Source organism: Haplochromis burtoni, unplaced genomic scaffold (genome assembly GCF_018398535.1).
Source record: "Haplochromis burtoni strain Fernald_Lab_line unplaced genomic scaffold, NCSU_Asbu1 Contig_182, whole genome shotgun sequence".
In the NCBI taxonomy this organism is placed as follows: Eukaryota; Metazoa; Chordata; class Actinopteri; order Cichliformes; family Cichlidae; genus Haplochromis; species Haplochromis burtoni.
In genome coordinates this window covers 726,351-753,081 of record NW_024582543.1, presented here as the reverse complement: position 1 = coordinate 753,081, position 26,731 = coordinate 726,351, and the positions used below count along the sequence as shown (strand labels likewise).

The window sequence follows — 26,731 nt, the reverse complement described above, 5'->3', positions numbered from 1 at the left end:
AATGGACCACTGTAGTGGCTCCATGCTGTAGTGGTTTTCAAATTCGCCTAATAAGCGAAGGAACCCCCAGTATCCGGGGAGGAGACACGAATCCCTTTGAGGACTGCGTCAGGAAGGGCATTCGGACATAAAAAAAGAAAAACAACAGCCAAATTAAAACACGCGGAGCTACCCGCTGTGGTGACCCCTTTCCAATAAGGGAGTGGCTAAAAGTAGCTTTTATTAAATGCACCACTGTACAGTATCACAGCACTGAAAGCGATTATTAGTTGGCATTACTGTTAAGCTTTTTATTGTCGAGAGACAAAGGTCTAACGATTTGTTGCCAGACTTGTAGGATGGTAGTTTTTGTTTGTGTGGGTGTTTTTATATTTTATTATTGTATATGCCAGAGTTCTGCTTCCTTTTAGATAAAGGTACTGTATATTTTGTTTTCCATGTCCGTTTGGATGAAATATCTAGTTATTTGCACTGATGCGGTCAATACGAATACATGAATGCATTCTTACATACATTATACAGTGTACAGTGTATAAAGCATATTTTTTAAACACTAAAACGTTCTGCTAATTTTACTAACAGCTTGTAGGTAACTGGGCTATTATAAGATAAAAACATCTCCATTACTCTTTAGTATTCCCGGTGCTTTGTGGAAGGAAGCGTTTTAGCTCTGCATGCAGACATGTTTACACCACTGTCAGTAGAGTTAGTAACAGTTAAACGATATAACCATGTTTACTCCCGCTGAACTCCACGTTACCATAAAGAAGAGACTGTGCTGAATCATGCAAGGAGTAAAGAATCTAAAGCCTATAAGGTTTAAATTTAGAAAAGAGGATCAGACATACAAAAATGCAGCTGAGTGTCTCTACTTTGTAAATCGCTCTTATTTTGGGCTTTATATGCCTAAAGTGTCATGTTCCAAGGAAATTGACAACAACATTGAGAAAACAAGTGAAACCAATAACAGTGAAGCCATTCCAATCTCAAAATGTGAGGCCTTCACCAGAAACTCAGCATGAGACCAAATACACTGTATCCAGTGTAGGAGAAAAGTGAAAAGGTCAGCAGAGGGTTGTATGAAAGATTTCTGTAAAATATAAAAGTAAAAAAAGGCTTTTTTTTTTCTTTGTTAGCCAGAAAGTTCACTGAAAACAAAAGAAAACACATTAACACTGGTTTATTTTTAATTTTTTTAATGATATTTTGAGTTGATCTTCTGATGTAAGTACATTGTGACCTGTCATTCAGTGATAAAGTTTCAAATTCATAAGCAATGTTCTTACTGTGCACCTATACTCTTTATAATTGTATTAAGACATTCAGAAGTCGTTGGAAGTTTTGACTGACTCATGAGTTTAGTGATTAATAGAATTTCGTTTTCCTCTTTAAAACTCCAGATTTTTCTAAAAGGAAGTCTTTTGCGTAATTTTTGAATAGCACTCCAGTCCATACAGTTCAGTGGATGGGTTTACATTTAAAATTTTATGTTTTTATTAAAAGGCCGTGTCTCCATGAAATATTTTAGTACATTACTTCAGATCTATTTATCTGTACATAATGTACACGCAAAGCCTCTTCAGAGTCGACCTTTGAGATATTAAATTCATTTTAAATACTGATGAGTGTGTGAGTTTCGTCCTTTGGGTTTAATCAGTAACAGGTTTGTATCTTATACTGGAAAGCTGGTCATGTTAGATTTACCTCTGTGTTTAATACACGCTGGCTCCTATACAGTACTGTGCAAAACTCTTGAGCCACCCCTCATTTCTTTATATTTTACTTGTAACGAGCCAGACTTTATTGAGAATTTTAAAAGTGGTCTTGAACAATATTTCTCCTGGGTTTCTGGAGGTCTTTCAAAGTTTGATTTTGGAAATTGTCTGCTTTTTCAAAAAAAGTCTTTAACTCTATTGGTCCCTCTGTGCTCACTATAATCAGCACCTCGCTGTTCTCTGGTCAAGTCCCTGCTAATTTTAAGTACACCATCATCCATCCATTTACAAAACAAAAAACAAGCTTGACCCTTCTCTTCTTAGCAATTAGAGACCAATTTTAAAATGTCATTTATTGCTAAGATTTTAGAAAAGGCTGTGGCTAAGCAGCTTACTTGGACAAATACAGTTTACATGGCAAATTTCAATCTGGTTTTCTAGAGCTCATTCTACTGAAACTGCATTTCTTAGTGTCCAGTGAGATTTTGATGCCGACTGAGGCTGGAGACTGTTCTGGTCTACTAATATTGGACCTGATCTCCACTTTTGATACTGCTCACCACCACATTTTGTTTTATAGGCTAAAATGTTGGGTGAGTATATCTGGATCTGCTCTGGAGTGGTTCGCATCATCTGTCTGAACGAAGCTTTCCTGCTTCAGGTCCTTGTCTTCTTCCTTTAGCTATGGTGTGCCACAAGGTTCTGTACTAGGACCTTTAATATTTCTATTATATCTGCTCCCTCTTCAGCACATTTTGAGCACCTTTGAGGGCATTTGCTATATATTCCCTTGTATATCTCTTTTAAGCCCCAAGATGTTTCTAAGCTGCATATCCTGAATAAGTGCCTAGCCTTGTCCAACTTAATTTTTTCGTCATTAAGCCCCTTTTTGAGCCCCTGAGAGATTTATGCCTAGTTTATGTTGCTGATCCAACTGCAGTGGCTCCCCATTAAATTGAGAGTCCATTTCAAGATTCTGGTTCTGACTTTTACAGCTCTTCATGGACATGGACCAGCAATTAAAAACTTTCTAGATTTGCATTTAGGTAACGATTTCCTTTTTTGTGAGGGACTTATCTTTTTCTTAAAAGGTGCTGTAAAATACAATTTTACTTTTTCAGTAATTTTGAGTCCAGTCCTACTCTGTAACCATTTTCACAGAAAAGTTTCTTTTATCCATCATTTGTTCCCATTTCTTGGAAAAAAAAAAATCCAATATAACACAGTTTGACAGGCATACAAATGTATTTTTACTTCAACAGGATGATTCCCAAACCATTGACACTATAGCTGCAATGCTGTCTGGAAAGTGTCTGATTACCTTAATTTTTTTGTATTGTAATGATCCCAAACACACCGCCATTGCAGTAAAAGCATACTTGGATAGAAAAACACTATCAGTCATGGATTGGCTCAAGATTTTTAAACAGTATATCAATCAGTGAGAATATCACAGTTTTATAAAATGAAAAGCAGGGTTTTACATTCTGGTTTGTAGTACTGCATTTTATTGAATCTAATAAATCCTTTTTTTTTAATATCTTGATTACCAAAATAAAAAGGTTGAACAGTCAAAAATATAAAGATCCAGGATTACGAGTGCTTATGATGTGCTCTCACTCTGATAATACCTTAGCTGCCCGTGAGTGACATCTTTGAGAGACAGCAGCAACAACAAACTGACAGAGTAACAGCGACTGCTACATCGCACGGTGCGAGTGAATTGGAAGCAGAAGACAACAGAAAGGTTGTAGAAAGCAAGACTATGATGCAACTTTAATAGTGAGAGACATGATCAAACTCATGTGACCATAACTAGCAGAAATACATTCTGAAAAACAGTAAATTCTCCTTTTTTTTAAACCTTTGTAATGATTAGAATTTTTAATCCTGTCAACTCCAAGGTAAATGGAAAAATATACATTTAATAAAGTATCAGTAAACAACAATAAAAGCTATCTATGCAATTTACTTAACAGCGATTAAATTGCAGTTATTTTATTTACCACAGGCATACTGTACACACAGATACTTCAGTGACATCCGAGTTAACTGGATCTCGTGACAAGAACAAAATGTTTTATTTGCATAACAGGTTAAAGTAAATCAGGCTGCCTCTTACTGTGTGATGGATATTTGGAAATGACGTGGCAAAACGTCTGCGTGAGGAAGTTTCACTCAAAAAAAAAAAAAAAAAAAAAAAGAGTAGCACCTGTTACCTTCCTACGATCTGACATTAAAAAGGATGACACAAACACGTGATCAATTTGGAAATGAAACGGTATTGCTTGGTGAAAGCTATAGAAGACTAAACCAACTTTAAAATGTAGATAAATATAGGGGCTAAACTCAAGGTCCACTTAGTACCTCCTACTGGGGACGTCCAGCAGCATGTCATGGGTTTGTTTTCATTAAATGAAGCTGCTCACTTCATTCGCTCCTGTGTCGTCCTCACCTCTCAGCTCCTCCCGGCAAAGATGGGAGAGAGATCTGAGTACAGAAGCTGCCAAATTAGAAACTCTTGCTTCCATTGTGTCAGACCTATTAGGCAACATCACTTATTTATGATAGGCTGCACAGCAGGATCATTTGTCAGCCCGACTGGTTCTACTGTCCACAGAAAAATTCCCTTAGAAGCTGGTAAAATGCAAGAAGACTTAAACTGATTAACTTAGTTGTGCATTTATAGCTGTGTTACAGTTGTTGATTTAATCATCTTCTAAGTCCTTCATGGATAAGTGATATGTTATCTTTTCTGCTTTTTTGTATCAGGAAACGTAGTTGGTAACAACTGCTACACAATTTTGCAGTAAAATTATATTCCACTGTGTTAGTTACTGTGAGATGATGGAATAAAACTGTCTCACGTGCATCCTGTCTATAATCACTGGTGGACGTGTGATATTTATAAATCAGTTTAGCTCCTAAGGTACATTTAACGATGACTGTGAGGAGAAATGGACCAGTAGGAGAAAGGACGTGGGGAAATAAAATGTACACAGGAGAAGAAGGAGGCCTTTCACATGATCTCCCACCTTAAGTCATGCGACATCAAGGAACATGTCAATGGCAAATCAATGAATGATCACATTACAGAGACTGTAAAATGCAGCAAAAAGCTCTACAACAAGCTTGAAAGTGGGCCTTGAGTTCATTTTATTGTCGTTGTCTTAATAAACATTCGCACAGTAGATCTAGCAGGAATGTACACTGTGACTTAACCAACCGGCAAACTGCAGGAGTCTTGGATGAGACAACGGAGAAACGATCCTTCACACAGTAAGTGTTAACCGGCTCACATGTACACACTCTGTTTCCCCAAAGTTCATTTGAGTAAATGGAAAAATAAGAATAAGGTATCACACCAAGCTTGCTGGTTATGTGATGCATATACTGTGAAACTTAACCAAATATCAACTCAAGGCATGATTTTTTTTGGCACCCTACATGCTCCTGTGTGAGACGACCTGGTGCATAATAAATATTTTCTAAGAACACTTCTTTTTTATTTTTTACTTTTTTCTGATATTGCACATCCTAAAAAGAAACAAAGAAACAAACAAAACAACACTGAAGGAGAATGACACAATGCCATGTGGCATGACTGTGTAAACCATACTGACTCAAACCCTGGGATCTTATATTTTAACTGCTTCTCTTCCCCACAAATAACAAGGCGGTCCACTTCAAGTACCCGCAGGACCACCTCCTGCCCACTCCTCTCTTGTGGGTCGAATCTATACAGACACTGGCGAGTACAACGTGATGGCAGGGGCTTCTGCTGTGTGTTTTACGACCAAAGACAGAGAAAATGAAAGTCCCGATGTAGCCGATGCCGGTCCACCAGGGTGGAGAAAGGAGGACTGGAACATAAGTTAGTAAGGAGGGCAGGGGGGCAAACCGTGGTAGGCCAGAGACAACAGTCTGGTTTTCAAGACCGAGAAGTTGCTCACGCCTGCTGCAGCATTAGGCCCTGTGAGACGTCATGCACAGCAGTTCATTCTCAGTGATAAATTCAGGGCTCGGGCCACGCCTGAGAGCCGCGCCGACATTCACCCACTCACCCACGCTCACACTGAGTTTTAAGACTTGAAGACATGCACGGCCCGCACAACATACTGCCTGCAGATGGGGCACTCGCTCATCCTCTTTCCGCATTTGGTGCAAGTTACCATGTGACCACATTCCAGTAACACACAGTCAATGATGGCATCCATGCAGATGCGACACAGGTTTTCATCAGCCGCCAGCTGAGCTTTGACGCCATCTGTGGATGGGAATATATATATATATATAAAATAAATATTTTCAATAAGAAATCCTTCTTTGCTGTGGGCTCATAAGAGTGTATGGAGATCAGCGTTGGAGGTGCAGATGCAAGACAGAATAATAAGCACAAACACCATCACCAATGTTCGGCCCAGTAAACTACAGCCCTACACTCCCTGTGGGTTTGAGATGTTATTTAAAATGATAAAGTACTTTGAAGCTTTATTGCAGATATTTATATCTACACTTCTTGTGAGGTGGAAGCTCTCCATCTCCAGCGATTAAAAATATTACCATTCATTTTATTTGGTGACAAGTTAGTTCTCGGACTAATCTAAATCCCTGCACTTTCCATGTCAAAGTAAAAAAACACAAAGAACAAAAAACTAAACTAAAAAACTTAAAAGCATGTGGTCCTTCCTCTTGGACTGAAACAGTGAAGCCAGTACTGAGGTACTAAAAACGGGTGAAGCTCTAAAATGCCACAAGATGCTGCCATCTCATTTAAATCTGATTAAGGATTAAAGACAGGCATTATTAGGGGTACGGCAACTTTGATTGACATGTCGATGCCAACGAGGCTTGCTTGACTGTCTTTGTGGTGTTGGTTCCTTTTGGAGCCCTGTATATTGCAAACAATATGGCCTTCTGTATGGTTAACTGAACTAGCAGACATGTCAAGAGGTCTGTGCTCTGGTTTTAGTCTAGGCTCTATTTTGAAATGTGTGTGTTAGTGCCAAATAGAGCAACATAAACCTGTCTGTGCTAAATGTTTCCATGTGCAGGGCAAAATAGGGGGTTTTATTTATTTGAGATGGAGATAAAATATCGATACTAACAAAAGGAAACCGCTGAGCCGTCCTGTGACAGCTTGTGAACAGAGCCATGCATAATGATCAACACATGCTGATGGTAGGCAGACAGCCTCTCCCATCAAAACCATTTAAAATCACAGCGGCAAATTGTATCAGTGCTCTGGTTTTACTAACACTTAAATGATTTCTGACTGATCAGCTGACTGGCCTAAATCTGGGTCCTGCTGCTCACATCTAGCGTGACAGGAAAAGACCAATGCAGCTGCAGCCTGTCTGCTGCCTGTGCACAGCTGACTAATAAGAGGAGCTAATGTGATCCGCAAGCCCTTCATGTCAACGAGGACGCTTGACAATGCAATTACACCTGAAGACATGCTGCCACTGAAGCACCATGACGGCTCATCAAGAGGTAAAAGCACTTAAAGAGGGCATTAACGACGGCATGAGAGGCTGTCCTTCAGAATAAACAGAGATGATGTACACAGGAGAAGAAGCACGAGTGACAGAATGCAGACACACCGAACCAGGCAGGAAATAATGACTTAATAAAAAGCACCCTTGCAAGATCACAACAAAGAGGAAGATGGTAAAGGACGGGGTGAGTAAAAGCAGCTGCAGCATGCCTTAACTGGTCTAGCAGATGAGTTGCAAATGCAGTATCAGTACAATGGCGATCATGGAGGAGATGGAAATAGTGTGTTATGTGGCTTTTTTTTTTTTTTAGAAACACATCTTACCTCCAACTCCACTGTTGCAGAGAGGTGGAGGATATGCAACCACTATATAGTTAAGAAGGGGCAGTAACAAAGAAGATTAGTTTGGGGGACGTGAACTTGCTCATTAATATAAAAAGTGAAGCAGCAAATAAGCAGGTTGTTTTGCATTAAATGCTTCCTCACATAATTACAGCACATCAGCGGCATAAATGCAATGTTGTAATCACAGATGAATAGACATAATTAAATGTAAGTTACCTGCAGTTATGTTGACATTTTCCACTAAAGCACAAGGAGAAAAAAAAAAAAGTGTTCATCAAGAAAAAAATAAAAATAGTGAAATTTGTAAGAAACAATGAAAATTCAAAGCTCTCACTTGACTTCCTGTTCTGCTCGTTTTCTCTGTAGAGTCGATGCACTCGCTCCAGCAGCTCCCACTTCTCGCAGCAGCCAGAGTAATTGACAAAGTTCCTGGCGAGAATCTCTTTCAGCTGGCGGACGGACAGGTTTTCTATTGCCTCTTCGTTGTCGAGATCCGACAGCGAGGCTCTGATCCTCCTTTGTGTCGCCGGACTGACCTGCAATCCACACACAGCAGCAGAGCCGTAATCACTTACAAAGCAACAGGATAGCATTTCCTTTGACTTTAAAGATACGGACAGTTCGACGCTGTAGATGTGCACAAAAGCGGGTCTCACACCTCTATGAGACTTTCCGTGGGCTCCAGGTTCAAGAGGGATGCTGTTGGAGTATCATCATGCTCCTGTGTGAGTGGAGACAAACAGTCAGGTTAACTTAAGTCAGATCCAACTGTCACAATGATTTTGAACTTGTTAAGATAAATACCAAAGACTTCTCAGGTGTGACAATGACTGATTTTCGTAGTTCGTAGTTTAACTCATAAGATCTAATGCACATCCCATATTAGTTCTTTTCCCTGTGTAAAAATACTTTAAAAATCTCAGGTATATAATGCACATTCGTGCTCCTCCCTGAGCCTGGTTCTACTGGAGGTTTCTTCTTGTTATAAGCGAGTTTTTCCTTCCCACTGTTGCCAAAAGCTAGTTCAAAGGGGCCATCTGATTACTGGAGTTCTCTCAGTATTGTTGTAGGGTCTTCCCCTTACAATATAAAGCGCCTTGAGTTCGACTGTTATGTTGGTGCTACATAAATAAAACTGAAGTTATTTACACGACTTTTTGTTAGAACAACCTATTCTTTCAGAATACATGTGCTACAACACTATTGAATGAATGCATAAAATGTTACATCACAATAAAAAGTTCTATACAAGAACCACTCGGTTATTGCAGTTAAAAAAAAAGACACTGCAGAGATAAACATTACATACTTTGCCATTTTACCTGATGGCTTAGACCTCTTTTGGTCAAAGTAACGAATGTGGAACCTTTATGGAAAGCATAATAAAATAAATTGTTCCTGCTCTGTGTGACAAGGTTTCATCATTGCCACGATAAAAGAAATTACTTTACCGCTATCTGTGACTTTAACTGCTCAGAAAGCCAACAGAGATGTTTAAACACTGTCACAGCTCCTCTTAGCTCAGCAGTTAATTAATCTCTTTGAAGGTGGAGGTCAGGAATTTGCTGTATTTAATAAGAGAACGAAAGGAGCTACAGAAGAGTTTAGGCTCTGTTTTGTGTAGCTGTGTTATCACTGCTGATATTGCCCTCTTTGTTCTTTTATCTGTGTGACAAAACGAACTCGTGAGGCACTGAAATAAGCTCTAATTGATACCACTGAGTTCAGCGCCTCTCCTTCTAGACCATAAAAACTAAACTCCCTCTCTCTGCTTCAGCACATTCCCGCAGACCATCGTCTTTCTTGAATAAAGACGTGTTAATAATGAATCCATCAGGAGCGCTGCTAGGTGCCTAACGCTTTGTGCAGACATCGTGCTTTTGCTCAGACGGCACTCCTCAGAGACACAAACATGAGCTGCAGTCTCGACTCTCACAGAGAGCCGAACCTCAGTGGAACACGTGAATGATGTTAGATTTTATTCAACCATCAAAATGACATAGAAGTACTAGAAAGCACTTGAATTAACTAGCAAGGCTGCAGAAGCACAAGCAGAAACAAAACGTTCAGAAGGCTTTTGTGTACAACAAAACATACATGGGCTAGATAGTTTTTATTTTGGCTCTGCACAGGAGGATTTCCTTGGAATGTGTCAGGCTCCATCATATGCTTACTGATTCATAGATTTGATACCAAATGTTAGCAAAAAATGTCCAGACATTTTCAAGGGCCATAACCTCCTGGACGGATGCCGATATCGTCGTATCTCATGCCAGAGAGCTACAAATGTCAAGGTAATTTCAAAGAGAAATTACGGCATCTTGTCAAACAAAGAGGCTTCTAGTTTTGACATTATATTGTGATAAAACAATCCCGTCAATCATCCTGTGCACTGAAATGTTAAATCTCAAAGCAACTGATCCAATTTCCCCCCCTTTCTTTGATATTCAGTCTATTTTCCAGCTCCAGTCTGAAAAGTGACACCAATATCCCCCAAACATCGCCTCAGAGAAAATGGGTTATTCATCAAAAGCAACGATGTGTATGGTCCTTTTTTTTGTGAAAATGGTTGAAGTGGTATCAACTCGAGAGTTTGAATATTTAAGGGAGCATGAAAATCTTACTCAGTTCACGCAGTGGCTTTGCATTATCACACAAAAAACTGCATCACCCAAAAAAGTATTTCACTGCAATGTGTAGTTTCAGAAGCTAAAGCTAATAGACGTCAAGTGATGTCAACCACTAATCAATCACAAAGCAGAGCCCTGAGCAAAGTGGACACTGTCATTTAAAAAAAGAAAACAAAACAAACAAAAGCAGACACCACACTAGGGACATTATTAGGAATTATTTCACAACCCCACAGATCTCAACATTTAACATATATATCTGCAACATGCAGGATCTGTGGGGCTTGTCCTGCTGAAATGGTGCCAACTCCAGCACCGGGCATCCTTGTCACTCATCGGTCCTTCTGCTGGAGCAGAAATAGAGACTCCACTGTAGCCCATCTGCTTCAAGTTTTGATGTGTTGCATGCTCAGAGATGCTCTTCTGCATACCTTTGTTTTAACTAGTGGTTACTTGACTTGCATTTGCCTTCGTATCAGGCTATTCTACTCTGACCTCTGGCATCTTCTTGCCCAGAGGTTTGCAGATTCTTGGATATTTTCTTTATTTCAGACAATTCTCCATAAACCGTAGAAATGATTGTGCAGGAAAATCCGAGCAGTTTCTGACATGCTCAGCTCGCCATTCTGATGCTCTGTTTGAACTTGAGCTGCCGACCTTGTCTAAAGGCCTAAATGCACTGATTTGCTGTCATGTGATTTGCTGATATTCAAACAGCAAAAATCAGATGTACCTAAAAAGTGACTGTGTGTCTTTATGTTAATTCACTGAGCTTTTGTAACTATACATGGAAGTTTCGTCTGCCACCACACTTTTACTGGCAATGATGCCTGTTAATTCTCAGTTAATTTTAATGATGAGGTATATTTTAGGAAGACCACGGCACAAATATATCTGGTACATACGTTAGATTAGTTCAGATCTCACCCCCCAAAAAGCCCCATATCCTACATATGTCTAGTCTAAGAGTGCCGTTTGGAGTGATCTAGTTGGACCGTCCAAATTTTTTGACAGATTGTTTTCTCAATAATTCATGAAGTTAGCACAAATGTCTTAGATGACTTTTGCTTTCTTGTCTGACTGTCTTTGTAGTATTTGTGTCAAAATTTGGTGGTAAGAAATTTAAAGTGCCACAAACTAAAATTTGCACAGTGCCCATCCCATGAAGAGATGAGAGGAGGAGTGTACAGTGGTGTTTCTGCTGTTTGGTTGCAGCTGTGACGCTGTGGGGAGTTCTCAACCTGTGCTCCTGTTACATAACAGGCTCAGTACATGTAACAGTACTAAAAAAAGGCAAAGGGCTTAATCTGCCTCGCTGGCTGGTCTGAGGGCTTTGCACTTACACACAGAGCTAGCCCACATAGCTAACACAGCTGTTTTCAGCTGTCACATGGATATTTTGCTGAACACTGCACCAGTACCACGGAGGAGAGTTAACCTTTTTTCCCTTCAATGGAGTCGATTTTTCATTCATAACAAAGCAACAAGACCAGAAAACAAAACAAAACACAGAAAGCAGCACAAAGGAAAGAGTAAAGTATGAAATCAAATGAAACAGACATCTAAGCCCTCTATGCACACGAGAGTGCTGGTTTGTTAGCGAGTTAAAAAGAGAAGAAGTTAAAACAGCCACTCTGAAACTTAATATGTTGATTTCACCTCTGAAATTAATTATCTCGGACAGAATGAGGACAGATGTGATGAAAGTATGGCGGATGTAAATCAGGGAATGATGCTTGTGCACGTGCGGCTGCCAGGATGCTCGTTGTTAGGATGCTGACACACTCTGAATGAAAGCGGTGTGTTTGTGAGCACAGACCTGGCTGGTGGTCCCTGAGCTGTCACTTGGGCTGAGCACGTCTCCCTGAGAGGCGGACAGGACCGACTGTTCAGAGGTGGAGCGCGTTGCGGAAGGGGGCGAGGCGGCACGTGAGTGCGGGAGCGAGTGCAGGCTGTCTGTGTCATCTCCCCCTTCATCTTCCTCCTCTTCATCTTCCTCCTCCTCCTCCTCCTCCTCATGTGTATCCTCCTCCTCCTCTTCATCCTCCTCATCCTCCTCCTCCTCCTCCATCACCGGTCTCGGGGTCTGCCTCGCGCCCTGTCTCGCGCCCTGGTGACAGAGCACCAGGTCCACCAGGTCCTCCTTCTCCCTGCATGTGTCGGTCGGTATGTTGCGCAGCAGCAGGTACTGGCGCAGGTCCTTCACCCTGAGCTGCATGAGCCGAGGCCGCTGGAAGGCCGTGCCGCGCAGGAGGTGGCAGGTCGTGCAGCAGCGCAGGTTCTCCTGCAGCACCGAGCACAGAGCGCAGAAGCTCTTCTTACAGTCACAGCAGATGTGCTGCAGGGGGAGGAGAGATTGAAAGACAGATGTGATGTGATCAGTTATTCTTTCTCTTCTGACTGACGCAAACAAACTTGTTCTTGAAGTTGTTCTTTTTCAGCAACATAAGGGTGATGATGTCTGGCCTGTTAACTTATAAACTCTTCACCATTTATGCCACTTTAAAAATAAATAAATAAATAAATAAATAAATAAATAAATAAATAAATAAATAAATAAATAAGGGAAACACCTTCTGAAAGAAATCTAATCAGATCAGACCTCTGAAAAATGGGCAAAGTTTAGCTTTTGACAGACATTCCTTTTAATCAGTACTGAGTGCAGCCATGTCCCCATATAGCCACTTATTTAAATACTGCATGCAGGAGTCGCCTGGATCTGCCTGAATCGCCCTGACAAAGAGAAACCTTAATAACCACGAACACAGAGTCCCATCTGAAACAGTGCCCAGTCATTTCTAGGAAAGAGAGTCCAGAAAAGAGACGTAAACCATCTGTAGCTCCTGGTGATGTTTGACATTTAACAGGCTTAACACTGTCTCCTGATACAGAGCCTCTGAGTAGATTGACACTTCAAATGGGCAGGAAAGCGGGTCGGCCACGGCTGTAGACATTTTCTTATCGCTTGTGCACAAATGTGCTCTTGGTTCACAAGAAGCACATTTGCACCGTAACAGATACTTTGCTTCAATCAGTTGTTGTTAATCCCCCAGCAGGTTTTTTCCCCCCTTCTTTTTATAAAGATACCATAAAAATACCACACTGACAGTGAAATGGAAGTCAACCCGGCATCTGTGAAGCTGCGTGGAAAGAGGAAGAGTTTTAATCAGTCCGTCTGACTGCCAGGCAGATAAAACTCTGCCATGCTAACATGTTGAGCTGTGCAGACACCCTGGAAAGGTACGGCGCACATTCTAACACAGCCACGTAAGATGTTTAGCAGAGTCCTCTTAAAAATAGTTTTACTCTAAAACAGAGCGTTTGCTGCAGAAACCAGCGAATAAATATACATTAGAGGAATAAATACTATGAAATGTTCAAAAATCTGAAGTTTTAGAGTTTCGAGACGTCAAAAAGAGACAAGCCAGTGAGTTCTCAATGGCTACGCTTACGTGGAGGCTAATATTCACATTATGAAAAGTTTAAAAGTAGGAAAATAATACAACTTCCTCATCATGCACAGCTTGAGCTTTTCTTTAAAGGATTTCTGTCAATAGCGCAAAACAATGTTCTTGACTTGCACCAAAATGGGATAGATATATACAAGTATCAAAGACCAGTCTGAATAATATTACTCTTCACTAACAGGGACCAATTAGATTGACAATGTTTCTTGTAAGAGAACGGCTGCTGTAACAAAGATGGATCTATGCCTACGACTGTGGTTTGGGGAAGGCCTCGGTGAGGACTGGTGGGGGCACCTCAGAGCTGGGCAGATCTCCATGTACTAATGAGAGCCATGAGAACTGAGGAGAAAATGAAAATGAGAACAGAAGAGTGAAAATTTGGCCTTGCTCCTTAAATTAAAAGGTATCTCAAATTAATGATTGTGCTGATTAAGAAGAGCAACATAGGCCCTTTAAAAATAGTAAAGAATTACATCATTTATTATGGATTGAATATAATATTGTATGTATAAATCTTATAAGTTATTAGGTTTATATTAAAATATAATAAATAGGATTTTAAGGTTGAGAAACTTCTAAATTTTTTGCAAGATTTAAAAGAAAAAAAAGAAAAGAAAAAAGATGACTCCGAACTTTAGGGTGCGTTTTCCTGAATGCACAAGGAAGGAAAAGTCGCTGCTCACAACCGCACAGAATGATTACAAGGCTGAAAAAAGGTGTGTAAAATGTTGAGTGTGAGGGATTACTTCGCACCTTTGCAGTCTCTGCGAGTTCATTTTTATATAGCACTGGCATGATGTGACTCTCTCGCCCTACGACAGCTGGGATAGGCTCCACTTACTGCTTTGTCACATGTCACTCGCTGACATCCGTGTTTACCTTGCGTCTGAAGACCGAGAAGGCCAGTCCGCAGGCCTTGCACAGCTGCCCGGCGCTCCCTGAGCTGGTGGGGGGGTAGGTGGAGTACCCAGCACTGGGGGCGAAGCGAAAGGGCCCCGCGCCTGCTCCAAACCCCGGCTGCTGGGCCCGCACCGTGCCCGTGCCCATCACCTCGTTCAACAGCCCGCAGCATGACGCCCACATGGACGATGCTCCTGCCTATAACAACACAGACAGAAATACACCCACATGACTTAGATATGACTTTTAGAGACATCTAGTACAGAAGTTTATGCAGTACTTAAGTATTATCATCGATGAAATTAATGACATTTGAGGATGACATTTTAAATTCTTTTTCAGGCAGATGTAATAATGTAATAATAAAAACATTTTTGTTTGTGCCCTTCTGTTGGCAGAGTCGCATGAAAGACAAGAGGAGCTAAAACGGTTAGTTTTGGGGATTGGATGAGGGGCTGCACTTAGGTCAGTAGGGTGAATAAGGATTGTTTTGAACTGTAAATCAATCAAACCCCCCAATAGAAACAGAAATATGGAGCTAGGGAAGAGCAGAACAGCACTTAGATCTTTTAACTTACTTTCAAATGACTGAAAAATAGAACCTATGTTGTAGAAACATCATTAACATTGGAGCAGATAAAGGTAGAGCCAACTTTAATTACTTTAAAACTACACCTCTGGGTAGCTTGTGAAGATGAATTAAGTATGATCTTATCTTAATACATCATAACGCCATAATTTCTTTACTAATTATAATTACTGTACTGTTAATTAGAACCTATAAAGTTATGAAACAAATAAAGATAAAGTACAATATTGCATAAAGACCCATATAAAATATCAAACTACAGTACGACACTTGAGTAATACTGTGCTCAGGGGAGATCAATGACCGGAAAGAGAGAGAAGCACATTATTGAGAGTGCTCCTGCAGGTCAGAGATAATTAGAAAGAAGACGTCTCAAAAATATATTACCGGTAATGACATTTTTACCAACAGCGCTGTGGCTTAAATTTATAAATTTATTTTGAGCCACGTTAAAAGAGTCCAAGCCATACAACGGCTATTCTTGTGTGGCTCAAATGGGAAGAGGTGGATGTAAATACATACTCTAAACGTCCCGAGGTAGCTTCCAGACTTAAGTTGGTATATGTAAAATTAAAGCAAAATGCCCCACGCAGAAAGAATAAATCGGATGCGTCTGCAGATCTCAAAAACGGCCCAGAGACGGGGAGCAAAGATGGTGCGATGGGAGCTACGGCTCCTTGGAGCATACTGATGCGGGGAGGAAGGAGGGGGGAGGACAGCGAGGAGAGAATATGTCTTCTGTTGTTCCCCAGCCTGCTGAATCAATAGCTGACATGAGCATAATGTAAGCCCTCTTTGGTTCATGGCTCCAAAGGAAAAACAAAGGAATTCACGGGATCCTGCCACATCTTTTCTTAAGACGGCCCTCTGCTCCGACTTGTCACAAACACCCTGTGATCTGACTTCACCCATCTGCTTAAGGATGGCGTTATGTAATCTTAGAAAAGACACACTAAATGTGGTCTCGGGACGCGGAGGGGAAAAGTCCACTTCCACCGGCTCCACAGTTCAAATCATTAACTAATCTCATTAATTGAATGAATGACTGTTTCCGGTGGGCACCGTTAATCTTTCTGTCTCCCTGCCTGCATTTCTGTTTGTCTGTCATTAAATTAATGAATAACAATTTTGCCCGATTTCAATTCATATTTTTTGAGGCTACTACTTAATTCACATGGCATCAACTGGTTCATTATTTTTCAGTTAACCGATAAATTGTTTAGCCTGTAAAAGGAAGTATGGAGGAAAATGTCTTCCTCCATTACTCTCGGCCCGAGGTGATATTTTGAAGAGATCGTTTCGTCTTTCCAAAACGCTGGAAGTTTTCCTTTTACAGTGATACAAACACCCCTCTCCCATTGCCGCATGGGTATAGATTCCAGGGAGCTGTGCTCCTCAGAGATTCTGCTCCATATGGTCCTTATTGACATGATATGTTAGCATCATGCAGCTGCTGCACATCCATGATGTGAATCTCGGTTCCACCACATCCCCAAGGTGCTCTATTGGATTGAGATCTTATGACTGTGGAAGGCCATTTGAGTACATCATTACTAGGGGTGCAACGATACACAAAATTCACGGTTCGGTTTGATACTTTGGTGTCACGGTTCGATATTTTTTCGATACAAAAAAATGTTCATGCCTTTTTAATTTGTCATTTATTAAAATGATAAATATATATTTTAACTCAAAAGTACAGTTTTTAAATTTAATGTTGCTGAAACAAAAGTAATTAAAAAAAATATATATATCTGATTGAGGAATCACTCATCTTTGGAAAAGAGAGTTTATTACAGAGAAATGGCTCTTTCCAAAATAAAAGCTATACTATACGCTTCTTCTGGGCTATATTCTCAGCAGCATATTGTAGCGGGTCAGGGCTGTTCGGGGTTCTGTTTGTACAGTTATGTTTTGTTTATGTTGCCATAGTGACGGGTGACGCCCTCTCGCTGCGACGGTGTGTCCTTCCGGGGTCAGAGGGCGCCCTGTGTGTTGTTGTTGTTGCTGTGCGGTTGCTGCGCTGAGCAGTTAGCTAGCGGCAGTGTTCTTCTGCAGATGTCAATAAACGGCTGTGCTCCCTGGCTAGCTCACGGGAAGCAAGACCAAACGACACCTCCGTCTCCTCGTTGTCTGAGCTCGCCACATTGGTGTCAGAAGTGGGATGATGGTGGCACCCCATGTTCTGACCCGAGTGACTTTTCCCCCGCCGGTCGTGACCGGCCGGTGCGCCAAAAGAAGGCACCTGGACATTTGCAAAGTGAAAGCAAAAAACAAGCGCAAATTCAAACGCGATTTCAATATGTCACATATTGACAGTGGCTCACCGATGCCAATGACATAATTACCCAGCTACATTTCCGAAAGAATGCAAAAGCATTGACATATATTTTTCCTTCCTACAATAGCCCGACGGGCAGGGCAGAGATAGATTTTGGTAGCCCGACTGGAAAAATTTAAGCCCTGTGTTACAGGCATGGCCCTTTAAGGATGAAGCCTGATGGGAAATGTATTCGGGATGTGTGTAGCGGGACTGCCTGGTGTGTGTGTGAAGAGAGAGAGCGGAGAAGGGGAAAAAGTAACGGTTAGCTACAGAAGAGACGAAAAGAAAATAAATAAAAGGAATATAATAACTCCCTCGACAGCCAGAGTTGTGTCGGCGATGCTCGCTGTGAGTAAACTGTTTCAGCCCACTGTACGCGGTGTTCGTGCCTTAGAGAAGAAATAAAGTTCGGTGAAGCAGTTTCCTACGCCTCCTTCGATCTTTTTGCTAGCGGAGTTGACCTGTATAGTAAGCTGTTGCCGGCTACGAGTCAGTTACGGAACCTTCAAGTAACTGCCAGAGGTTTCCTTACTACGGTTCGGGGCCGCGGATCTGGCGCGGTAACACCTGTATCTGATTGAGGAATCACTCATCTTTGGAAAAGAGAGTTTATTACAGAGAAATGGCTCTTTCCAAAATAAAAGCTATACTATACGCTTCTTCTGGGCTATATTCTCAGCAGCATATTGTAGCGGGTCAGGGCTGTTCGGGGTTCTGTTTGTACAGTTATGTTTTGTTTATGTTGCCATAGTGACGGGTGACGCCCTCTCGCTGCGACGGTGTGTCCTTCCGGGGTCAGAGGGCGCCCTGTGTGTTGTTGTTGTTGCTGTGCGGTTGCCGCGCTGAGCAGTTAGCTAGCGGCAGTGTTCTTCTGCAGATGTCAATAAACGGCTGTGCTCCCTGGCTAGCTCACGGGAAGCAAGACCAAACGACACCTCCGTCTCCTCGTTGTCTGAGCTCGCCACATTGGTGTCAGAAGTGGGATGATGGTGGCACCCCATGTTCTGACCCGAGTGACTTTTCCCCCGCCGGTCGTGACCGGCCGGTGCGCCAAAAGAAGGCACCTGGACATTTGCAGGACTTTGTGTGGGGTAATGGGGTCGTCGGGGACGACTGACCCCTTAGGTGGGGGCTATGTAGCGGGTCAGGGCTGTTCGGGGTTCTGTTTGTACAGTTATGTTTTGTTTATGTTGCCATAGTGACGGGTGACGCCCTCTCGCTGCGACGGTGTGTCCTTCCGGGGTCAGAGGGCGCCCTGTGTGTTGTTGTTGCTGTGCGGTTGCCGCGCTGAGCAGTTAGCTAGCGGCAGTGTTCTTCTGCAGATGTCAATAAACGGCTGTGCTCCCTGGCTAGCTCACGGGAAGCAAGACCAAACGACACCTCCGTCTCCTCCTTGTCTGAGCTCGCCACAATATTAAACATATCAGGTCCCCATAAGGAGAATCATGTGCTAACGGCTGTCTAAATGACTCGGGTAAAGTTTGTAGCATGCATGCTTGTTGTTTTTGTCTGCTTCCACTTGTCTTTGCACTAGGATGATGTCGGCGTAAATGTGCAGTCATATTCGTTGTGTTCCCACTAGTGCTGTCAGCGGCAAATCTCCGTTAACGAGCTACCCCTGCATGGGGCTAGACGGCCAACACGTTAACGAGCTAACTGCGCTAACACACTAGTTCCCACCCATGTAATTGAGCATTGCGTGGCACATCCAACATACTGTTTTACTTTAGTCCATGACGCGCTTACCTTCAGGGTCATACGTCACATGAAAACCAAAATAATTCCAAACGCCAGATCTGAATGAGGGTGGGGGAGGTTCAATTTGCCATGTTGCAAGGAGAGCTTAACTTCTGTCTCGCTAGCTTGCCCTGCGCTCTTCCTTCTGAGATGCTGTCTGTGTTGAGCGCTCAGTGGATCTGCGCTCGACAGTGCAGCCTAGGCGGAGTAGTCGAACGCAGATTCACTGAGCGCTCAACACAGACAGCATCGTCAGAAGGAAAGTTGATAAAATAAATTACAAATTTTGTATTGTTCGATACATATGCGTACCGAACCGAAAGCACTGTATCGAACGGTTCAATATCGATACGAGTATCGTTGCACCCCTAATCATTACACTAGGACCAGCCCGAATCCTTGAATGCATAGCTCGCAGTTGTTTATGCCGAATTATCTCCAATTTTCCTTTTCTTAGCTGACAGCGGTGGCACCCGGCGTGGTCTTCTGCTGCTGTAGCCCATCTGCTTCAACGCTTCACTTGTTGTGTGTCCAGAGATGGTCTTCTGTGGACCTTGATTGTAACAAGAGGTTATTTGGGGTTTTTTTCCTCACTGGATATTTTCTCTTTTATCACACCAGTTTTATCTGTAAACCTGAGAGGTAGTTGTGTGGAAAAATCCCTGTATATCAGCAGTTTCTACAATACTCTGGAACCAACAACCACGCCACGTTCAGTCACTTTAATCCTGTTTTTTCCTCATCCTGATGCTCAGTTTGAACTCCAGCAGGTCCTCCTGACCATGTCAAAACCTGCCGAGTCAGGTGACTGGATGAATTACATATCGTAGAAAAATGTAAAAAAGTAAAATAAAAATAAACAAGAGATTTTGAACTTTTCTGATTGTCAAATTTGTTGTAGAGGATGACCCCAGATGCCTGACTCACTGTCTCCTTCTCAATACTTAAACAAACGATACAACCACGCATTATCGGTGGATTGGTAGCTACCTGGCTACCAATCCACCAGTATATTATGTTATATTAATGAAATAAATATCTATAAACATATATATATATATATATATAAAAAAAACGCTATATAATAAAAGTACATTTTTAATTTTATTATATAGGTTTTATTTGTTTTTTATAGATTGCTGCTTATCCTTGGTACATTCCTCCACAAGCTGCTCACTTTATCCAGATATATTTATGTAGAGTTACACTAAATCTTGTATTACTCGCCTGTGGCACAAACTTGACCCCGTGGTTAGCTGCTAAGAAGTCTCCGGTTAGATAAAACCTCTCTCATAAGGGAATGAAGCCACTAAAAGGAATTTTACTGCATTCTCCAGGATGAGGAGCCACTGCAGCCTGGCCATGAAAACAGTCTTATTTGGCTTTAAGCCAGCAGCACGAGTTCCCCGTGTCACTTCAATTAGCACACTGCGAGCTCTGTAGGCAGGGAGTCCTGAATAAACAAGTGACAAGTGCAAACATCACATGTAGGGCAGCGATTTAGTTTTTTTTTTTTTGCTTTGTTTTGTTTGTTTTATCTTCACTCAACAGTCTTAACTTGAATGATACCTCTGGGGATACTGTACTGTGCATTTTTATCATTCCTGTCACCTGTCACATTTCACACACTGCTGCTGGGGTTCAGCCATCACACTGACTAGCCCCTACACACAAGCTTAAAGTGTGAAAGTAGCAAAATCTAACAGAGGCATGGATTTAAATAGAAAAACCCACAGGGGAGAGCCTTGTGTGGCCAAACAGCTAGCCGACCTCATAAAATGAGCCTAGAAGATAAAAACTTAAAAACTGCCCAAGCATCCACAAGTGTAACCGGGATGAGAACCTAGATGAGGCTTAAATGGGTCACTGACAGACTGACGCAAACTGGAGAAATGAGTCACATACTGAGACAGACGATTTTAACCTTGCTTCAAACTGTACTGGGTGACTTTTGATAGCGTTTGTGCATTTCTGAACTACTAAACATCAAATGAAGAAACAGTCTCTCAAACAAAAGATCTTCTCTTTCTCTGGACGTGGATATGTAATAGTAAGCAAACACGCTGACCCCACAGTGAAACAGAGAGGACAGGAGAGCAGCAAAGTGGCAGCAGAGACTCTCACGCAGAGCTGAAATTACATAAGTGCACATGAATTGGACTATATAATTAACATAAATGACTTTGTTTTACTTGGAGCTCTGACACTGCTTTTACTTTTATTTTCTGTCCTTATAACTGACATTTTGAATATAGACTAACATGCATCAAGCCAGCTACAAAAACAACACGAGGATGGGGTTCTAATAAAATTACTCAAGTTGCACTATGGGAAATGTAGGAATTGAATAATAATAATGGAATTCAGCGTAGAAGGAAAATAAACTTTAAATACTTTAAATGGGAGTGCTTTACTGGTGCATTGCAGTGTCCCGATAGCATAATTTGATTATCGATGGTGACCTTTGTTGATGTCACGTCCCCATCCCTCTTCCTTTACCTTTTCCCCCTTGCAAGAAACACAACTGCAAAACTTAAGATGTATTTTTAAGTGTTTGCAGGACTCGGAAAGCACTGACGCACGTTGCATTGTTGAATTAAGTCATCGGCTGGGTCTTGGCTTCTTGTAGCAGTACTCAATGTGAACCTCTGAATGATGTTTGTGGTAATGTAAGCATAAGGCTTTGATAAACAGAGGGAAATCTGTAAAAGTGGATATTATTCTTCTGTTAAAGGAGTGAAATCTAAACAAAAAAAACAAAACCCAAAGTACTCTGGCTACATCTGTCTAAATGATACAAATGACACCTGGGGCTGACTTCTGCAAGTCTGCACGCACATGTGGACCAACCAGAGTCTATTATGAGGACTTTTGAGAGAAAACTGTGCACTGTCATACATTTTATTGAAGGGGCCTTCAACGCTAATCTTCCACCATCCACCACCTCTCTCCCGCCTTTTCATTTCCTTTCCCTCTCCTGAATCTCTCTCAGTTTTCCCCCCTCTTGTATCAACTGCAAATGTCACTCACACTGTGAAAAGTGAATTCAGCTGGCTGCCTGTTTATACCGGAGATAATGGTTTCAGAAAAAAAAAAATAACTAATTGATTTAACGCCTTTAGACATTTGTCTGAAGATGATGGAGCTAAATGTGATATTTTTCCATTTAAATTATGACACAAATACAGTCAGTGATGTCTGCTGGAGGATGCAGATGTCAAAGTCTGGAGAAATATGCATGTGCAAATCAAACTGCTACAGGCAAAGTTGGATTTGTGCGTGCAAAATGTGAAATTGACAAAGTCTACTCTGAAGGCAAAGGACGACTTGGCTGGATTTAGCCCTGGAAACAGATGCCGAGTCCTGCAGTCCTGCAATATAAAAACTGTCATGAAATATCACCAGGAATCTCGTGCACCCCTTTGATTCTTTATAGCTTCAGTCAGTTTAGTCCCATTTGGAACAAAGTGTGATACACTGGAAGCGGGGATTTGTGACTATTTACTCCCACCATGCCCAATATGGGCTTCGAGATGGCCGTGAAAACGAGAATTTTTAAATGCAACATAAAGAAAAAAAAAAAAGAAAAAGCCAACCACTTAAGTCAGAGGTTTAACTCTGAATAAAATGGCACTGGCAGCACAGACTGTACAGCAGTCTTTCCCGTTTTGAGATGCATGCTTACACAACCCAGCGCCGTCCCGTCCACAGGGGCAGAAAAGCTGCTTTTCAATTTAAACCAGATTAGTCAATAAAACGTCACATCCATTTTGCTTTCCCGGGACACAGCGAGTGATGATGTGCCTCGGGAAAATTAACTTCACAGAGTTAAGCCGTCTGTTTTCTTATCTGCCACAATATTGCGATAAACAGGAGGGGGGGGGGGGGGCGGGGAGGAAGGGAGGCATTAAAAAAGAAAAAAGGTCTTAGTTGAATCTGCAAGCAAAAAAAAAAAAAATTTTTCAGAACAGCCATTCAGTCAAAAATCACGTCCTCTGTGATTTCAACCTGAACCCCAGCTCACTTATTCTCCAAAAAAGCTTCTATTTTACGAGGACGGGCCTTGCACATAAAATCAAGTTAGTTAAAAGCAACCATTAAGAGCTACAAATGCACCGATATATCAGCCAAACATCAATATCGTCCCTGTTCGCTGCCATCAACCTGCCAGCAAATGGGATGACATTTACTGATGACTCTGGCCAAAATGTCTTTTCTGCTGTGCCACATAAATTTTGCGCCTGTTTAATGTTTGAATATAGTGATATGATGGGAGTTTTATTCCCTTGTTTTCTTAGCACACAGGAGGAAAACTGCAAAAACAAACAACTTCTTTGGTAATCAGCCAAATGGTTATTTTAAGCATCAGAATTGGCTCACAAGTTCAAGATGGGTGCATCACCACTAATTGCAACTATAGAAAAAAATATTTCCCTTTTTACCCACTAAGAGCCAAATGAGAAGCTACAATAACACTGATGAATCCAAAGCTAAACAGAAGAGCAGCATAGCTCCAAAACAAGAAAAAAGGGGGATTAGTAAAAGAAAACCTACATAACACAAATAAACATCAAATATTATAACAATCCAGCAATCTTTAGAGACTTGACTGTAAAAATTTGGCAGGCAAAACCTAAATAATATTAAAAAAAACAAAAACAAAACCCTCCTCAACACACTGCAGCCTAAAACGTGCAGGAAAACAGACGACGGGGTGATGGGCCAACACATGTTCAACATTTACAAGAAATGCTGCAAAGTGAGAAAATGTGACCATACACACAAACCACGCAAGAAGCTAAAACGCCCTTCTGTTTAAATGTTTCAGTGGCATGTTTCAGAAAATGTTCCATCTGCTGAAATCCCTGCAGCATTTCAGTGCTGATGATGCTTCCATAAGTTTGCTGTGTGTTGGGCCACTTCGGGGTGACTAAAGAAACAGCCTGACCTGGCACAAAGAACATATCATTTCATTATGAATCGTAGGAAAAGGATTTCACAGAAAAAAGAGACACGCCAATCCAAAGCAGTGCTTTAGTGAGGAGTTAAAAAGCTATGTATTTGGTTATTTTGCACCTCTGGAATTAAGAGAGGCTTTATTTATTAAAAGGGGGACATTTCCCTTTTAAGGTAATCACTGATGCATGCGATGAGCTTTAAAAAAAATCATCCAGTCAGCTTTAACTGTAACAGATGACTAAGTGTCAACTGCCACCGACAGCAGCACAGTTTTCGTACTGTGTACACTCACGTTCCTTGATGCTGCTGCTGTTTCACTTCACCTTTCACACCGACTGCCACCAGAAACCTGCCACCACCAGAGGACCAATGACATCATCGCTGTAGTCTTCATCATTATCTGTCCTAAGCTGCCAGACAGCTTCATCACCTTTCCTTCCTATGCTGCAGCCTGTAGCTGCTACAGCACAGGCGCACACAAACAAACACACGCATATACACAAGCGCACACTGAGAGGAAGGAGACTCCTGCACAGCCTGACACAGCTTGGACCTGAGAGGTGACCCTCTCGGTATCCCGAGACGTCTCCCGAACATCCCCACGCTCTCTCACTCACCGGCCGCAGTATCTCTATCTCGTTAGAGCGGATTAAAGCCTGACGATGAATGGATGTCGCTCTGGCCACTGAACTAGCACTCTGGGGTCAAAGCAGGCTCATTAAAAGGCTACACACTGTACCCAGTGTTTATCAGGACGGCTGGAGACGTGGGGAAAGCGTTTCCAGGCTTGCACCCTCGACAGGAAAATAATGCAAACCCCAGACTGTCAGGCGCTGGAATGACAGCGGCGAGTAATGAAATGTGATGGCAAGTTAAAAATTAAAGAGTGTCTGCAGCGTTCAAGCCTGTTGATACAACTGCACACAAATGAAATTAACTGGCATTAGGATGGGGATATTCCCTGCTTCTCGATGCAGCACCCCCTGCACATCACGGCACCGCATGAGCCTCGTTAACAATCCAAATCACAAACGAGCTGCAGAAACAGGCACATACCTTCATTGCACCTCTCGTCTGAGGAATTTGCCGAGTAATGTCAGAACGACGACCATTGCAAGTGCACACGGAATCAAACCATTACGTCTTCCCTCTCTCCGGCTACCAGTGTGTATGGAGTAAGCATAACGTAATGGCCAAGACAGCCACAGCCAATCACAAAGAGCACACGGGCGCTGGTATCTTTAGCAGCCAATCCGCCCCGACACATCACCGGAGTAGGCGTTCACGCCTGTGCGTAAGGACGCATCTGAGCGTGCCAGACGAATCACGCTATTTTTTTTCTCCTCAGCGTTGGTTTATTCTGGTGACTTAGCAGCAATAAGCATTATAATAAGGTGGTCAGCTTTAACAGCCCTCACACAAATTTGGTGCCTTTCACAATGAAAACTCCTTGAAATCGCAAAATATAACACATCAGCTTGAAGGGGTCGTATCTGCAGGAAGAGGTGATAACTAAGCTTATCTTCCGCACCAGCACACGCTGTGTTATTTCTGTCTGTTTGTACCAAAACTAAATGCGTTTACAGTCTTATTTACGGGCACATTTAGCCCCTCTCTTTGTGTGCGCGCGTGTGCGTCTGTGTGCGCACAAGGATATCGTCTGCAGTAAGAAGATTAGAGGGGTTTTCTTTCTTCACATAGACAGTACCTGCTGAAAGCCCGCAGGGGGCAGCAGATAGCCTTCAGTGAGTTATTATCGTTCAGACACGAGGAAGCCGCAGGCATGAAGGATGCTCCCGATGTTCTTAGTGTGTAATATTACGAAATCCTACAGAAAATATGCGTCTTTGAAATACGCGCAGCTGCTGCAGCAGTGGTGCAGGAGAGAAAAAGTGCATCTGAGGTAACTACACAAGACGCATTGTTGTGTGTGAAGTGAGTACAGTGCCGACTCTCTTTAAATTCACTGTCATCCACAGTAGTACATCAAACAGTGACCTTATGGTGATTTTATTTCACGTAGCCACATTAAAATAAATTTGTGGATCCCTTCAGGCCAGCAGTGACACACTTTAGAGTTTTAGATTCGACCTGAATATTTTTTGCACTGTGTGGCTGCACTGCAGGATGGAAGAGTTCTACTTTTTTCTTTCATTTTAAAAACATGCAACCAAGTAGAGGTAGACATATAATCCAGCATGTTCGACGCATCTTTAAACTACTTTTTGGTGGTTGCTGCTTCTAGTTGTTCAAGTTCTGATCTGATCGAGCCATCACGAACAAAGGCTCTTTTGTTCCAGTGGTGTTAAAGCGTTTGAATTCTTCTCTTTGTGTACGATCGCTTGTTTTAATTTATTTCCATCTGTGTTTCCTCCTTCTGATCTGGTCATGTCTAAATGGCTTTGACCTCTCTCTGTCCTCTAGTGTAGTGCGGTTCCCACGTCTCAGTGTTATTTTTCTGGGAGTTATATCCTGTTTTACATTCAATGTCTGTTCTGTGTTGTGTCACACAGTTTTATTTTCTGTTCCTTTCCTTCCTTTTGTGATTTTTTTTGCCCCTCCCTCATTC

At 41.9% G+C, this 26,731-nt stretch overlaps 1 protein-coding gene across 2 annotated transcripts; it reads right to left on the bottom strand.

The window, feature by feature from the left end:
- Positions 1–1,217: 1,217 nt before the first annotated feature.
- Positions 1,218–25,375, bottom strand: rnf34b (ring finger protein 34b). 2 transcript variants are annotated; one of them, XM_014337567.2, is made up of 8 exons: positions 25,219–25,375; positions 14,534–14,752; positions 12,007–12,525; positions 8,216–8,278; positions 7,892–8,093; positions 7,774–7,797; positions 7,537–7,578; positions 1,218–5,982 (listed from the first exon to the last, which is right to left on the bottom strand). In XM_014337567.2, the coding sequence occupies exons 1-8, from the start codon at positions 25,222–25,224 to the stop codon at positions 5,798–5,800; spliced, it is 1,260 nt and encodes a 419-aa protein (XP_014193053.2). In that variant the 5' UTR covers positions 25,225–25,375; the 3' UTR covers positions 1,218–5,797. The 2 variants fall into 2 exon arrangements, with proteins under 2 accessions (XP_014193053.2, XP_014193054.2); XM_014337568.2 differs by lacking the exon at positions 7,537–7,578.
- Between the last annotated feature and the right edge of the window lie 1,356 nt (positions 25,376–26,731).

Bases quoted from the DNA above. Each gene is read 5' to 3' on its own strand.
- rnf34b (XM_014337567.2), bottom strand. The intron at 7,798-7,891 runs GTGAGAGCTTTG...CTTGTGCTTTAG, and splicing joins CGAGCAGAACAGGAAGTCAA to TGGAAAATGTCAACATAACT. The intron at 7,579-7,773 runs GTAACTTACATT...TTAACTATATAG, and splicing joins AAATGTCAACATAACTGCAG to TGGTTGCATATCCTCCACCT.